General features: G+C 44.9%; 1 protein-coding gene across 1 annotated transcript in view; it reads right to left on the bottom strand.

Annotated features, from left to right (window-relative positions):
• LOC147732663 (uncharacterized) overlaps nt 1-15,748 on the bottom strand; it is a 75,467-nt gene that overhangs the window by 49,237 nt on the left and 10,482 nt on the right. The window contains exons 3-5 of the mRNA XM_086957169.1: nt 12,456-12,492; nt 5,645-5,688; nt 4,911-5,488 (exon numbers count right to left, since the gene is read on the bottom strand). Of these exons, the coding sequence (XP_086813295.1) occupies nt 4,911-5,488; nt 5,645-5,688; nt 12,456-12,492 (659 nt within the window). The remainder of the gene's footprint in view (nt 1-4,910; nt 5,489-5,644; nt 5,689-12,455; nt 12,493-15,748) is intronic.

Below are 15,748 nucleotides of genomic sequence, written 5' to 3'. Positions count from 1 at the left end.
AAACCAATCTAGTTTAACACTGTTAGAATTGCTACTTCCGCATAGTCTTAAAGCAAACATTTTTACTGTTGGATGATTTTAACTACCATGGTGAAAATGTCAGTAACTGAGAGGTTTCTCAACTAATGCCTGATGTGGATTCTGTGGAACACAAAAGTCAGTTAAAGGGCTGACTCACAAAGCCAATCATTTCAAACAGAAAATGTTGATTCAGATCACTCATAACATTCCTGCTAGGCCTTTAAACAATCCATCAGGTATAACAGTGCAAGCCACACCAAACAAAGGTAGGGATCAAAGCATTAATGCCTGCACCAGTCCTAACGTCCCAGGAAGTAATATACAGCAAAAAGAAGGTGCAAGTAGCGTAAGACACAATCCCCAAAGTCCCAAAAAAGAGAAAAAGGAGCCAATTCCCCTTGTCTCTCAAAATTAATATGCACAGAATAGCTCTGCACCCTTCAAATGGTTCAAAATACAAGTTTTATAACAATATTAGTTTTTATACATCTCATTTAGCCAGGTCCACGTTATAAATGGTTCAAAACTGTAAAGTTGTTTTCCCAAATGAAGTTGACCAAAAACGCTTGAAGTTTAAAATGCATTCTTTATTCAAGCTCTTGTAAATGGAATGGCCAACGCGTTCCGTCCGCTATTGGACTTATTCAGGGCTATAAAAATAAACAAAACAAAATTACTCTTTACAATGGCGTTGACAAAACTTTGATGCTTTCTGTCATTAAAAATCGGGTGACATAGATATTTCAAAAAAACCTGAGATTTCCAGAATTCCTCTCGCCTCAGTTAATTAGTCAATGTTATGGTCCAATAAAACTACACTGTAAGAATGTTTTCCCTAGCTGAATATATGTGGGTAAGATGTATAATGTTTGTCAACACCATTGTAAAGAGTATTTTTGTTTTGTATATTTTTATAACCCTAGAGAAGTCCGAAAGCAGACGAAACGCATTGGCTATTCCATTTACAAGAACTTGAATAAAGAATAAATGTTAAACTTCAAGAGTTTTTGATCGACTTCATTTGGGAAAACAACTGTACAGTTTTGAATCATTTATAACGTGGACCTGGCAAAATGAGATGTATAAAAACTAATATTGTGATAAAACTTGTATTTTGAACCATTTGAAGGGTGCGGAGCTATTCTGTACATAACAGTGCAAGCCGCGCGGAAATAATACCTTCATATATGCTGACTGGAGGAATGTCTCACTGTGATATCAATACCGGCATGTTGGCCCTCAGCAGCGCACCACTCGTTTATGAACAAGAGGCCTGTGGAGAGCAGTGCTTCATTGTACAATTCAGGTTTCTTTCCCTCACGGCACCAATGGCTTCCATCCTGGACCCCTCCACAATCCCTACTTCACGAAGCCCTCACCCCCAGAGAGATTCCCGATGGAGGCTTGGGCGAGGGCAAGCACCTTGTGATCCATTGTACCCCTGGGGATCTCCGATGTCACTAGCTCTGGTTCCATCACACCAGGGGCGGCCTTAGGCATGTGCAAGCTGTGCACCTGCACAGGGCCAACAAACCCCAGGGGCACCACGCCAATATATATCCTTAATATAATAATCCTCTGAGGATGGATACATATTTGCGTGGCGGCCCCTGGCAGGGATTTGGCGGCCTCCGGCTCTGTTCCTCTTCCAAACACCTTCCTGAGCTCCGGGGGGATCCGCCCTGCCCGGACCCCCTCTTCAAGTGCCCCCTACCTACGCTCTCTGCCCAGGGCCACCATGAGCCTAGAGCCGCCCCTGATCACACAACCTATGTTGAGGCTGAGTGCTCCAGGCTGGACCATCCCATGTGGGCGCCGTCCTGCACCAGCACTTTGTCGACTCGCCTCCCCCCAAAATTTGACACTGCTTTCAAAAACTGAAGGGGGTGCACATAGGCACCACACTCCCTCCCTACAGTCACACCTAGTGTGTGACTTGTTGGACGAATCTGCATTAGCTCCCAATATCCACTACACTATCTTAGGCTTCAATGGCAATAGATAAGTTGTCACCTTCCCTACCTATTGGGATCCAGAGATAATAGTAATCCCCGCTGGGCTCTGACCAGGGTTTGTGATGATTTGCTGTGCCTCTCAGCACGGAGTTATTAACCACTGTGGCAGGGATAGCTTGACGATTTGATTGGTAAGGCAGGACCTCATAGCGTAAGTGTTTGCCATTTTCTGCTGCTTGGCCACATCCTTACTTCCTTTGGGGCAGATTTATGAGGCCCTTGCGCCACGTTTACGCCGCTGTTGTGTCACGCAAGGCGGCGTAAACGTGGCGCATCCCTACGAACGATTCACAACGTGACGCATCTAGGCAGATGCGTCACGTTGTAAAGCCCTGCGCCGCTTGTGGGCGTTCCGGCGCAGGGTGGGCGTTCCGGGGCAGGTGCGCCTCGCAAAAGTGGCTGAGTGAAATCTATGAGATTTCACTCAGTCACTTTTAAGCCAATGCTGCGTCAAAATCCTGCGCCTGCTTGAAGCAGGCGTAGGTCTTGACGCAGCATTGTTAAAATGGGGCACCCCCGAGCCTTGCTGGAGCTGCGTCGCACTTGCGACGCAACTCCAGCAATGCGCCACATTTCCGGCACAGATGCGTCACGCATCTGTGCCGTTTTTGCACCATGGTGCGCCACATTATAAATGCGGCGCACCATGGCTGGCGGAGCTGTGGCGCACTGTGGCGCATGTTAACTGGCGCATCCCTGGGGATGCGCCAGTTAACATAAATCTGCCCCTTTGTTTCATGATCCCTCAGGTGGCTTGATATGATTACTTCCAAAAATGTCCCGTTTTATGACTGACAGTCCTTCATAAAAGCTCCCTTGCACTCAAAAATCCTTCTTCATGTGCAGTATTACTCACCATGATGCAATATTGCACTGGCATAAATTACAAAGTGAAAAGAGGGACCCACATATAGGGATTTATTGGGAATAAATAGCTTATTCGTATTAGATTTTTTTTTTGTTCACAGAGAAAAAAATTTTTTGTTTCACACATGCAGTGGCATTTTACCTAGTGCAATGATGTATCAAGTAAAGATGTGCATGTGGAAATGTTTCTGCGTGATTGCAACTGAATAGTCACAAAGGTTTCTCAGGAGTATGTCTAAAAACCTGCTGCAGGTTTTGAACATGCTGCCTTTAAAAGCTTTGTTAAATCAAAATATGTCTAAATCTACACCAATTGAACGTCATAAAATAGCGCCTGATGATTTGATCACTTATTTTGAATCCGACCCCAATTGTTTAACTTATGACACAGCTTCTCAATTCTTCGAAAGTCAAGGGGTGGACCTGGTTGTTGTGTCCTTTCACATAAAAACCAAAGGAATGGTGCATTGGTTCAAAGTATACTTATCACAAAAATAAACAAAATATATGGCAACATTTTGTCATTGACTGGACAACACTTGTGGTATTCATGTAACTTAATAACAGAGACATAAAAATAATTCCTGGGTTCTGATGTACGCAACTTTTTAATGGTTTCAAACCCTGTGATTTTCGAAATCAAAGAGTTTGTCACCATTAAAAGTATTTTTATATCTACTAATCACATTCACGGATTCAGAAAAGTGGTTCAGCATCAGAGAGTTTGTGACAGTATAATGAACTTTTGCAATTCAAGAAAGAAAACCCCTTGTGTGCTTCGTAAAGCCCTTTCAGAAGCACAAATTAAGCTGATTAAATCATTCTGAATCATAGTTCGGAATGGGAGTAAAGGTGGTGTACCCTTCCAATACCTAATCTTATAAGAGATATCAATAATTTGCAGCTGCAGTTGCTGCCACAATCCATTGATATGTTGCAGATTCTACATAAAAGGTGGTAACCGATTCGCAAAGCACAAGCTGCCTCCATTTTCCATAGGACAGCTTCTCCTTGTTTAAAGCATCACCATCTCATTTACGGAACATGGGGTTCTTTAAAAAATAAAAGTTTCCAGTTTGGGAATACAAGCATAGAGATGGTGATCTTCTGTTCCTTTCAGGCCACCATCACTGTGTTTGTAGTCAATCCTAGGGAGTCGCATATAGTGATCTGCCAAATTATTATTCACAACACTGGTTGCTCGGCGAATTTCTGCGACTGGAGATTTTGCAAATCAACCTATTAGTACATAGGTCCTATCGCAAAACTCCAGGCAGGTTGCAAAAAGTTGGTGTGCAATCTGTAACCACTATTTGAGATCTGCTTAATGAACTTGGGGCCCCTGGTGATGACTCTGAGTTTGGAAGGCTGGACTGACATGGTTTATCTCATTATCCAATGTGGTCCACTTTTTTAGATTACTGTCAATAGTAATCATTTGGAGTGGTTGCAAGTGCACAAAATTAGGTCTGGGTGAAATTTAAATTGCGCTGGCATAATTGACAGAACTTCAGGAATATTGCATTACGTTTATTATGCGGATTTCCAGAAGTACACCAACGTGGGTAATTACGAGCTGTTCGTGATAAAATGTACCACAAAATCCCACTTCAATGGCAAAAATTTACCATGAGCACATGCAAACAACAGAAAGTTAATTATTGTTGTTTGTGGGACTTGGATTGAATGTATCTTCACGTAAACAATAGATGCAAGGACACAGTTCACACTAAAATATATAGCAAATTGACAGATTTGCATTTTGCATAATTAAGTGTAATTTCGATAAATTTTGTTAGAATTTCGGTTAACTACAGAAAACGAAATTTCACACACCCCTAGATAAAATCATGTTTAAATTATTCATTTTATCACTTACATTGTATTGCCAACAAGTTATGTCTGACAGAGGTGTATATCAGCTCGCACTAAATCAAATGACGTAATGCCACAAACACAATAATATTTAGAATGTATAAATTGAAGAAAATGAAATGATTTCCATACCCATTGCCATTTTCATCCAAAGCAAATAATACTTCCAGAGGAAGAGTATGCAGCCGAAGCTCTTCTTGCAGAATTTGGAACTGGAAAACGGAAAACGCACAGTGATCTTGTTCTGATGAGAGATTTGGAGATGTCACTAATGCAGGGCAATTCTGTACAGGATCATAGTGCCCACCAGAACATTGAGATGAAGGACTGTGATTGTCGACGTCTGGAATATCAACACGAGCATCATCACAATAGTATTTGGAAAATGCTTCCTGAATCCTTGTGAAGCTTGGGCTCCCTGGTTGTTGAGCCTGGGCCCTTAAGCACTCTGGTGTTTCACAGTGAGGTTGTGCATGTGAATCTGGAGGGCTACCATGTTTGGTGTAGCACCTGTGTTCATCCATACAGTTCTCGTCCACATCCAGCAAATCATTTAATGTACCAACGCCTTCTTCCTTGCAGCAACTGTTTAGGGCAGGTGTAGCAGCCCCATGAGGCTTCTGCTTCAAGTCCTTCTGCAGTATTTCGTACAGCGCATCCAACTCTTCATCTACAATCTTTCTTACTCTGACATCCTCCCTGCTCTTGTTCTGAAAGTGAAAAGACAATCATGAAATTGATCTGTAAATGGTAACATTTACTTTTATTTTCATAGTTATTTGTACAGTGAAACTAAAATAAGATCAAATCTAATATGAGGGCCAATTATTTTCTGGATCATCATTAACAAAAAAGATTATATTTACATGTTTGTGGCGTTTTGCTGAGTAAGGATGCACTCTTCCCTTTTCTGAGAGAGAGAAACAATATTTTATAAATTAGGTAACAATAATTAACATTTACAAATTGTTAGTATTTACATAAATGTAATTAACTGAGTACAGCAAGCACTACCTTACCAGTCTGCACATATGCCAAAATAAAATATTGCATTTTTTCTCCAAAATTATTCAGTATTAGCTTAATAGAAAAGAACTTGAATATATGTATATGTATGTTTTTATCTATTGCATTTATTTATATATAGTAAATAGTTTCGTTTGCAAAAGCAAATAATTTCTTGCTTTAACATTTTTCGATGGTGGATAGAAATCATCATTGAGACACCACTGGTCCAATCCACGGATGTATGTCGCTACTACGCATGCTTTTACAACGCATGCCTTTACCACGCAACTTTTACAACGCAAGTCGTTACAACGACTTGTGTTGGGGGGCGCTGGATAGTGAATAGTTTAATTTACTATTCCAAGATAGTAGGGAAGGTTTTGGATAGTAAATTAAACCATTCCCTATCCTACAGCGCCCCCCAGCGCAAGTCGTTGTAACGACTTGCGTTGTAAAAGTTGCTTGGTAAAGGTAGTGTGTGGTAAAAGTTGCATTGTAAACGCTGTTCCCCCCAATCCACTCTTGAATAGTGTCATCCCAGCCTCAACATATCATTATATGAGGCTCAACCAGCATTCAGACATTGTTTCTGGAAATTTGCTTCCCTGGCCAATCCAGCCCACCTCTCAGGAAACCTCAGTGTTCCATTATATACCACTAGATAACCCCCACAGACTAGCTGGCTGGCTTCAGACTTTCCCAGCAGGCCTTCAGAGAACCTCAGCCGGCCATTAGTATCCCCCCACACACAGAGAGACCACAACCAGCAGTCAGCATTCTCCTTAGTCACCTCGATGTGGCCCTTAGACACAGCAAACTCTCCCTCAGTCTGACACCAGGCACACTTAGTGCTTGATTTGCAGTTTGTTGGACAGGTTGTTCGAATCAAACCTGATGATTACCCCGGCTGTCTAATTTCAAGGGAATTATATGCTATGGAACTTGTAATATAGCAGACAGGATATCCGTTGATTTTGTGATGGAGTAACTGTACATCAAACTTTAAATCAGGACTCTAAGTTCTGATGGGCTGAAACCTTTCCAGGCTAGATCATAACTTGCACCTGCAGAGGTGATCACCTTCAGCCCTCTATTAAACAAAAAAACAACTAAAACAGGATTTAAAAAATGTATTTAAATATGTAACCTAAAAGTGACTTCCAATATCTAGAGAAATGCGAAAATTCAATCGGAATATCAGTTGGCTTTCACCTCGTTTGAGGGACTTAAATTCTGATATTATCACTCCCTGCATGGTACATTCCCCAAGTAGTCCTGTCTTTGATTCGAGTCATGAAGGTGGGATAAAATATTTTGTTCCCTGTAATAGTCTTTCATGTTTATATTAGAGTTCATAAACAAATTAAATTTGCCACTTACTATAATTCCATCCATAGAGCAGTAGAGGAAGGACCACTTAATATGTGTAGAGTGAAAGGAAGGGTTTGAGTAGGCAGTTATTTAATAAAGGTGGGGTTAAATACTTTGACTTTGAATTCGGCCTCCCATAGTGTAAAATGTTTTGTTATCATCAGAGATTCCACTTGGTCTTACACAAGTCCATACATCCACATGCATCTGGATGCATTACCCAGTTTCGACAATGGTTCCTCACTAAAGAAGACGAAATAACAATCCTGTTTTTGCACACCAAGGGAAAAGTGAGAGGAAATTGCACCTAGGCGCAGCCTACCAGCTACAAATAATGAATACACGAGAAACCAAGGGGACTTAGGGGTATATTCACAAGAACGTGTGCTAAACATCAACAAACAAAAAATGCTAATGCACCTTTACACATCATAGCCGATTTCAGGAAAATAACGCTGTGTTAATGTGAAATTTACAACAAGGCGGTAGCATACGATAGTCTGCCGAAACCACAGCCAATGTCTGCGATACAACCACCTTGACGGAGATAAAAATACAAACCTCAACGTGAAAAAACATGCGATGGGCCAAAGCACAATGAGTAAATCAGCGATAAGCAGCACCAGGCCTGCAGTACACACATGGTAGGCGGGAAAAATCACTATAAAAGTAGAAAAAAACACCCATACACAAACTGACCAACACCCAAGCACCATGGAGGCAGCCGGAGCAGGTGCAGAGGACGAGCGCAACCCCACAAGCACCCCGGGTGACGAGCTTGGGACCTCGGAGACAGGTAAGGCCAAGGACAAGAGGAAGACGAAGTTCAGTCCGCAGGAAAACAGGATCCTAGTCATGGAGGTGATGGAACACCATCAACAACTGTTTGTCAACTCCAACGTGACATTGGAAACCAAATATGGGATATGGCGGGACATCGTAGAGAAGGTGAATACCGTCGGAGAGCACAAGAGGTCAATGGATGAGGTCAAGAAGCGATGGATTGACATCAAGCAAATGACCAAGGAGAAACTCGCAGCCAACCAGAAGGCAGCAATGCAGAACGGAGGTGGAAGCCCAGCCCCACAGCTCGTGCTGGATTACATAGAGGAGCTGGTGTCGACAGTCATCAGGGTGGAGACTGTGGTCAGAGTCGGGGGACCCGACACTGCTCGACAGGACACAACACAACCGCAACAGGGTGAGTGACCACCAGGTACTGGGGGGATCGGTGGAGAAGGCCACAATGGCACACATGCACAATCAAGCAGGGCACAGTGCACACCCACAATGACTCTGGGTCATGGCCCTGATCTACACACTGTCACAATGTACAATGCCATGCTGTCTGTATGTCAACATGTACCATGCGGCTACATACATGTGGACACATTGTAATACACCATCTCCCCTTCACATTGCAGAGGCACCGTCAACACCTTCTGCACAGCAGTCCCAACCACTCTTCACTGATGACAAGGAGGACACCACCAGTATCGACACCCAAGCCCTCCAACACATCATGGACATCATCCGCAACTCACCTCCAGGATCAGGGTAGCCCAGCTGCATCGAGGTGACCCCGCCTACTAACCAAACCACCCAGCAGGAGGCACCCACAGCCCCAGCAGTCTCCCAAGACCCCCAGGAACAAACCATGGCCTTCCAGCGCTGGGTGCTGAAGGGCCAGAGGGAGATGGCTGAGCAGGTGCAGGTGGGGTTTGGCCTCATTGCTACCAAACTGGACGCCATCCATGGGTGTCTAGGTCCATCAGGGACCAGCTCAAGTCCCTAACGGATACCCACGGCTCGCTCCATGGTCTCAAACAAGCCCTGACTGACATTGCCTGGAGTCATGACATGGAGAGAAGAACACCTGTCCGCTCTGACTGGTTCCAGTGATTCCAGCCGTGAGCTGGCACACATGTGGAGGCTCATGGAGGACATGGTGCAGATGGAGGTGGAAAGGATGGCAGCCACTGCTGCACATTAGCGAAATGTAGCTGGGATCTACCATCCCCCACAGATCCTCATCATGGCATTGCTGCCGCAAGGCGTGGCGCTGATGAATGCTGCTGCCCCCACACCGTCCACATCTCTGCCCCCTGGTGTGTCAGTGCCTCATAGTGCGGCACGCATATCCACTCCGGCACCTGATGTGTCACTGCCACACAGTGTGGCCGACAATCCTCCTCCGGCCCCTGACGTGTCAGTTGCACACAGTGCCGTAGCTGGTACTGCAACACCCACAGGTGGGGCGGAGCCCACATACGAGGATGAGGACATGGATGGAATTGTTGTCAGAAGGAGGCGCTAGCATTCATTTCCGCTACCTGGCCTCTTTCTGCTTGGTGCCGCACATGGCCTCATGACCTCCCACTGATCCCCGATACACTCCGCTGCACTCACCTTGGACCACGACATGGACTGCCATATCCTGTTTAATGACTAATGACACGGCGACCAGACTGAGGACTGTACCCTTCCTCTTCCGCAGTACCTGTCATCCCCAGAAGGACTCTGGCTTGCCCTCTCCAGGCCCATATTGTGTGGTGTGCTTGGCATGGCCCTGCACCGCTCCAGCTGCAAAACTCCACTGGATGTGCATTAAACATCCAGTAATGCACTGCTGTGTCATGTCTTTCATCATTCATGTATGAATGTGTGGATGAATGTAGGGACAGTGCTTTCCCTTACGTCAATGATGCTCAACTAGTGGGATGACAGTCACTGTGTGCTACATTGCCTATTGTGTTCCAGGTGCCGTGGACACCACAACAGGGTAACACGCATTAGTCACTTCCTTTTCCGGACATGGACTGAACCACGCCCAGGGCCCCAGAGTCATTGTTGGAAGCCCTGCGCTGGTCCGGCGTACACCAGGCCAGACCACTCCGCTTACGCTCCAAGGGGGGGCCCACACAGCTAACTGTTGCAGGCATACTCGCTGGTGGTGTGCAGGTCACTGGTCCAATTGTCAGCATGCCACGGCCACTCTCTGAGGGCAGGTTTGCATACGAACCACACCCATCCGGCACAGGTGTCACAGGCCATGTGACCCAGCAAATATGAGGGGCCAACAACGTCACATTCCCCTCTGCCGGTGGTGACTGTATGACAGATGCTACACGGTGCTCAATCATAAAGAGCCCATGAGTTGCTGCGCACAGGGTTAGTGGCACCCAAAGCCTTGCAGTCGTCACAGGCCTATCACCACATGGCGCTGACTGGCGTTGAACAGGGTTAGTGGCACCCGAGGCCTTGCAGCCATCACAGGCCTACCACAAGGTGGCCCTGACTGGCGTTGCACAGGGTTAGTGGCACCCGCAATAGCTGAGCAGGTGTGCAGCCTGCGATGATGACGTGTGCACTGATGTGGTCTCAGCCATTGAAGACTCAGGACTCAGCGTCATGTGTGAGACCTGCTGGGCCGTGGGCGGGCTCGCATGTTGTGTACCATGCCATGGTGGTGCTACCAGGGCCTAGAGCTTGCACGGGCATGTGGTGTGCCTACAGATGGGCACACCGGTGGCATCAGGTGAACAGTGTGGCCTGTGTGCGCAGGGGCGGTGGGGTCTCTCTCTCTCTCCCTTCCTTTCCTTCTCTCTCTCACACACTCTCTCCCTTCCCTCTCTCTCTATCTCTCTCCCATTCCCTCTCTCTCTCACTCTCTCTCCCTTCCCCCTCTCTCTCTCTCTCTCTCTCTCCCTTCCTTTCCTTTCCTTCTCTATCTCTCTCACTCTCTCTCCCTTCTCTCTCTCTCTATCTCTCTCTCCCTTCCTTTCCTTCTCTCTCTCTCAATCTCTCTCCCTTCCCTCTCTCTCTCTCTGGCTTACTTTCCTTCTCCGTTTCTCTGTGTCTCACTCCTTTGATGTACGCATGAACCACGTCCTGATTTTGTGCTTTATTTTCCAGGCTGTGATGTTGAGATGTTCCCTGGTGGATCCGACAGGAGTCTTCCGCAGTGGTGTTTTGTGTTGTGTTTCAATAAAGTTTTTGGTTGTTACTTCAGTGCTGTGTGACCTTTTCTCGTTCTTCTGGCCACACGTGTGTATTTATTTTGGCAATGTGCGTCATCATGCGTATGTTGCGTCTCTTGTGTCGTGCACAGTAAGTGTATGTCGGGGGGAGGGGGGCGGGTGTGGGCTGGGGTGGTGGCGGGGTATGTTGTGGCTCTCATGGGTATCGGAGCTGCATGATCATTGTTTCAGTGGCATCTGTGAGTCTTCAGGTGTGGCTCTTGGCTGGGCTCCTTTTCATGCTGTGGGTAGTCGTCCTGCTTAGCACCAGCAAAAGGCAGGTGTTAAGTCCCTGGTGCTATTGAGGCTTATCACTTGTTTTTGTCGTGCTTCGCAGATCTGGCAGTTCGTTGTGAAAGTGGTGTTGTGTTTTTTTTGTGTGTTTTTGCACGGGAATGCCTACTCTGCATTTCATTAGGGTTGGTTGGTAGTGTACACCGTGGAGATACAATTTGGGGCAGTTATCAGGGGAATACTGGCAATGTCTGCAGTTTGCACCATCTTGTGAATGAGGTGTTAAATCTATCTCCACTTTTGATGCATTAAGGTGGAGATAAATCGGAGATAAGTCCTTGTGAATTTCCCCCTTAGTTGATAGATTCAACCTTCAGGTACCCGGAGTGGACTGCAAATATGGCAAGATATTGGAAGAGAACACTTCACCCACATAATATTGTGGAATGCTTCATCATCGGTGTCCTCTCTCCATCTCCATCAAGGTTGTTAAATACTGTGTTGACGGATTTTACTAGTAGTGGGAGTTTTTAGTAAAATACTATGGATAGGAGGCAGCATCCAGTATCTAAAAATACCACAGGGTATAACCAGTGGATATTTCTATTTATTTTTTGGGTAATAGCAATATGATTAAAATAAATTGTTAGGATGTTTTCTGAAGCCAGTGCTTCACCCTTCCTCTTACAGTCTTTTCAACATACTACTAAGTAGACAACGACCCTCCGTAGGGCTAACTTGTATTACTAGTGATAGGTCATTTAACTGATGTTGCAAGGAACAAATGTCAATTCATGATTAGCTAAACCAGAAAGCAGGAATTGAAAATGTGGGTAAAAAGATCCTTTTGCTGCTTCAGAGTTGTGAGAGAAGAAATACTAGTGACTAAAATTGAGTGATCTAATTATTCAACGTTTAGTCCAAAACCTTACATGTAGACAACATGAAGCAAATACAACTCAATGTGACCATTTACACCGTGGCTGGTTTTGGTTATCTTTCTTTTAGAAATGCTAGCAATTGGATTATTAATGTTTCCACCTACTTGTTACAGCATTTAGTTCTCCCTGGTGAGCTGTGTCCTGCAAAAAAAATATAGAATTTGAACAGGGAAACAATTTAAATATACATGTGTGTAAACTGAGATTGCCTGCCTCACATCTTTATATAACGTTGGTCTAGTCGCTTTGCTTTTGATGTGATACTGTCTTGCTGTTGACTCCGTTTTTGTGGAGTTATTCAACGGTGTCCAGCATCTCATTAATTAGCTCTGTAGCAAGACTATACAATATTGGAATCTCTGTACAATGTCTAGTATGTTTGTTGGAAACATTAGAAAGAGAACGTGATGGCACATGCAAATCTTGAATGCTAAAGCTGAATAGACTTCCAAAATAGCAGAGTCATACATGAAAATGACCCATGCTCCAAAGGGAGTCGTTAGGTGAAATGTCAGTGTATGCTAAACAGAATATGCAAAATACGGGGGAAATAGCTGATTGAAAGAAAACAGCAGTGTGTGTGTGTGTGTATGTGCGTGTGTGTAAAGAAATTGGGTTAAGGCCGTAATCCATGACTGCAAGAACAATTGATTAAAAAAACTATATATATATATATATATATATATATATATATATATATATATATATATATATATATATATATATATATATATATATATATATATATATATATCTCAATCCACAAGTTTTCCCAACTTTCAGAGAGCCACAGCACAGGTAGGATTATATCATCCGTTCGTTTATTGCAGGAGTTGCATGTACAGTGGAAGCAAGTCTTTGCCAAACAAATGAAAGCTGCCTGACGCGTTTCATGCCCTTTCAGCATTTCCTCAGAGGCAGTGTACGGATGCAGCGTGTGACACCTGACGCTACTGCTGGAGATTAACTACCCGCCCACGTGGGCGTCAGCCCTCTCACAGCCTTATGGTTTTTGTAGTCTCTTGTAAATCCCTCCAGTGAGCCGTTCACACATTTGCAAAATTGTCCTTGATTATTACCCCAGTGGGCTCGGCAGAGTTAGTTTCAAACTGAAGCATCTTTTGGCTCCTGCAATCGGCCTCCCGTGTGGCGCTGCTACTCCTTAGTACAGCGCGCCAAGAGACTACAAAAACCATAAGGCTGTGTGAGGGCCGACACCCACGTGGGCAGGTAGTTAATCTCCAGCAACTACCCACCCACGTGGGATGGGGAAGATTGGGTGGGGTAGATGGGATAGGGTAAATTGGTGTGGGGTAGGTTGAGGACGATTGGGATAGGGTAGATTGAGGTCGGCAGATTGGGGTAAGGTAGATGCAGGTGGGAAAGCTGAGGCAGACTGGGGTGGGTAGATAGAGATGGTATGGATTGGGGTAAATTGGGGCGGATTGTGGTAGTTGGGGTGGGGTAAAGTGGTGTGAGGTAGATTGGGATTGGGTAGATTGGGGTGAATAAGTGAGGAAGATTAGAATGAGGTAGGTTGAGGTACATTGGAGTAGGGTAGATTTGTTAAAATGGAATTTGGTAGATTGGAGTAGATTAGAATGGGGTAGATTGGAGTAGGATAGATTGGGTACATTAGAATGGGGTAGATTGGTATTGAATAGATTGAAGTGGGGTACAGAGGATTAGATCTGAGTTGGGTAGAGAGGGGTAAATGGGGAGAGATTGTGGTGGGGTACATTGGTGTGGGTAAATTTTGATGGGGTAGATTTGGGTGGAGCAGATGGGAGAGACTAGATTAGAGTAGGATGGGTTGTAGTGCGGTGGAGTGGGGAAACCTTGTGCTTGGTTGATTGGAGTAGGGTAGACTGGAGTGAGATAGATTGGGTGGGGTAGATTGGAATGGGGTCGATAGTGAGGGGTAGATTGTGTGTGATAGATTAGGTTTTATTGTGTGGAGTAGATTGTAGTGGAGTCCATTAGAGGAGTAGATTGGGATAGATCGGAGTGACGTCGATCGGGGTAGATTGGAGTGGGGTAGATTGGGATAAAGTGGAGTGGGATATATAGGAGTAGGGTAGATTGGAGAGGGTAGATTGGAGTGGGATGGACTGGGGTGGATTGGAGTAGGGTGGATTGGAGTGGGGTCGATTGTATTGGGGTAAATTTGGGTAGGGATAAACTGGGGTTGAGAAGATTAAGGTGGGGTAGATTGGAGTGGGGTAGGCTGGAGATAGGTGGATTGAGGTAGGCTGGTCAGGGGCAGATTGGATTACGCTAGGTTGGGACACATTGGAATGGGGTAGTTTGGATATTTGTAGTAGTTGGTGTGAGGTAGATTAGGATATATTGGAGTTGGGTAGATTTGGGTGGGGTAGATTGAAGTGGGAAAGATTGGAGTAGGATTAAGTGGGGTAGGTAGGAGTTCGGTAGATTTAAGTGGGGTAGATTGAAATGAAGTATGTTGGGATACATTTGAGTGGGATATATTGGAGTGGGGGAGACAGGGGTAGGTTGAAAGTGGGATAGATGGGGTAGATTGGAGTAGGGTAGAGTGGGTGAGGTAGATTGACTTGGGGTAGAGTATGGTAGATGGGAGTGGGGTAGATTGGGTGGATTGAATGGGATAGAATGGAGTGGGGTAGATGGGGTTAGATAGGCGTTGGGTAGATTGTAGCAGATTGAAGTGAGGTGAATTAGAGTAGATTGGAGTGGGGTAGATTGGGGTAGACTGGAGTGGGGTAGACTGGAGTGGGGTAGATTCTGTGGATTGAGTTGGGTAGATTGGGTGGATTGAGTTGGGTAGATTAGGGTAGACTGTAGTGGGGTAGATTGAAATAGATCGGAGCAGATTGAAGTGGGGTGGACAAGGGTAGATTGGACTGGGGTGGAGTGCGATGCAATGAAGGAGAGGAGTAGTAGCACATGGAGGAGATGGGAGAAGCAGTGCCATGAAGCCAGAGGAGTCGTAGTGCCATGAGGTAGTGGGAGCATTATTGAGATGAATGAAAAAAATACTTTTCCTGCTCAGGACTCATTTGTCCCATTGTAAGTACAGAAAACAAACTATCCAGTTTCAAATACTTGGCAGGTGTTTTACATGTAGGTATGTTGTTAATAAAACATATTAATTGTGTGTAAGGTTTTGTTTTTGCATAACATTTGTTTTGCTCCAGGTGAACAAATGAAATATTGAAAAATCTGGTTTACTGCATATCAGCTTCATTTTTTACTAGTCTCTGACTGCAATGTTGAGAAAGATGGTCCAGCTTTCATTTGCATGTCTATGTGCCGTGGGCTCTAATTGCCTGTTTAAGCTGCTACCTCCATTTTAATTGTCTTTTAGCCACACCAGCGATATGTTTGAAAGTTGCAAGTAGACACCGCAGAGTGCATG

This window comes from Lissotriton vulgaris, chromosome 2_1 (assembly GCF_964263255.1).
Source record: "Lissotriton vulgaris chromosome 2_1, aLisVul1.2, whole genome shotgun sequence".
Taxonomy (NCBI): domain Eukaryota; kingdom Metazoa; phylum Chordata; class Amphibia; order Caudata; family Salamandridae; genus Lissotriton; species Lissotriton vulgaris.
Note: the sequence above shows the minus strand (reverse complement) of the source record. Positions and strands in the feature narration are given on the sequence as shown.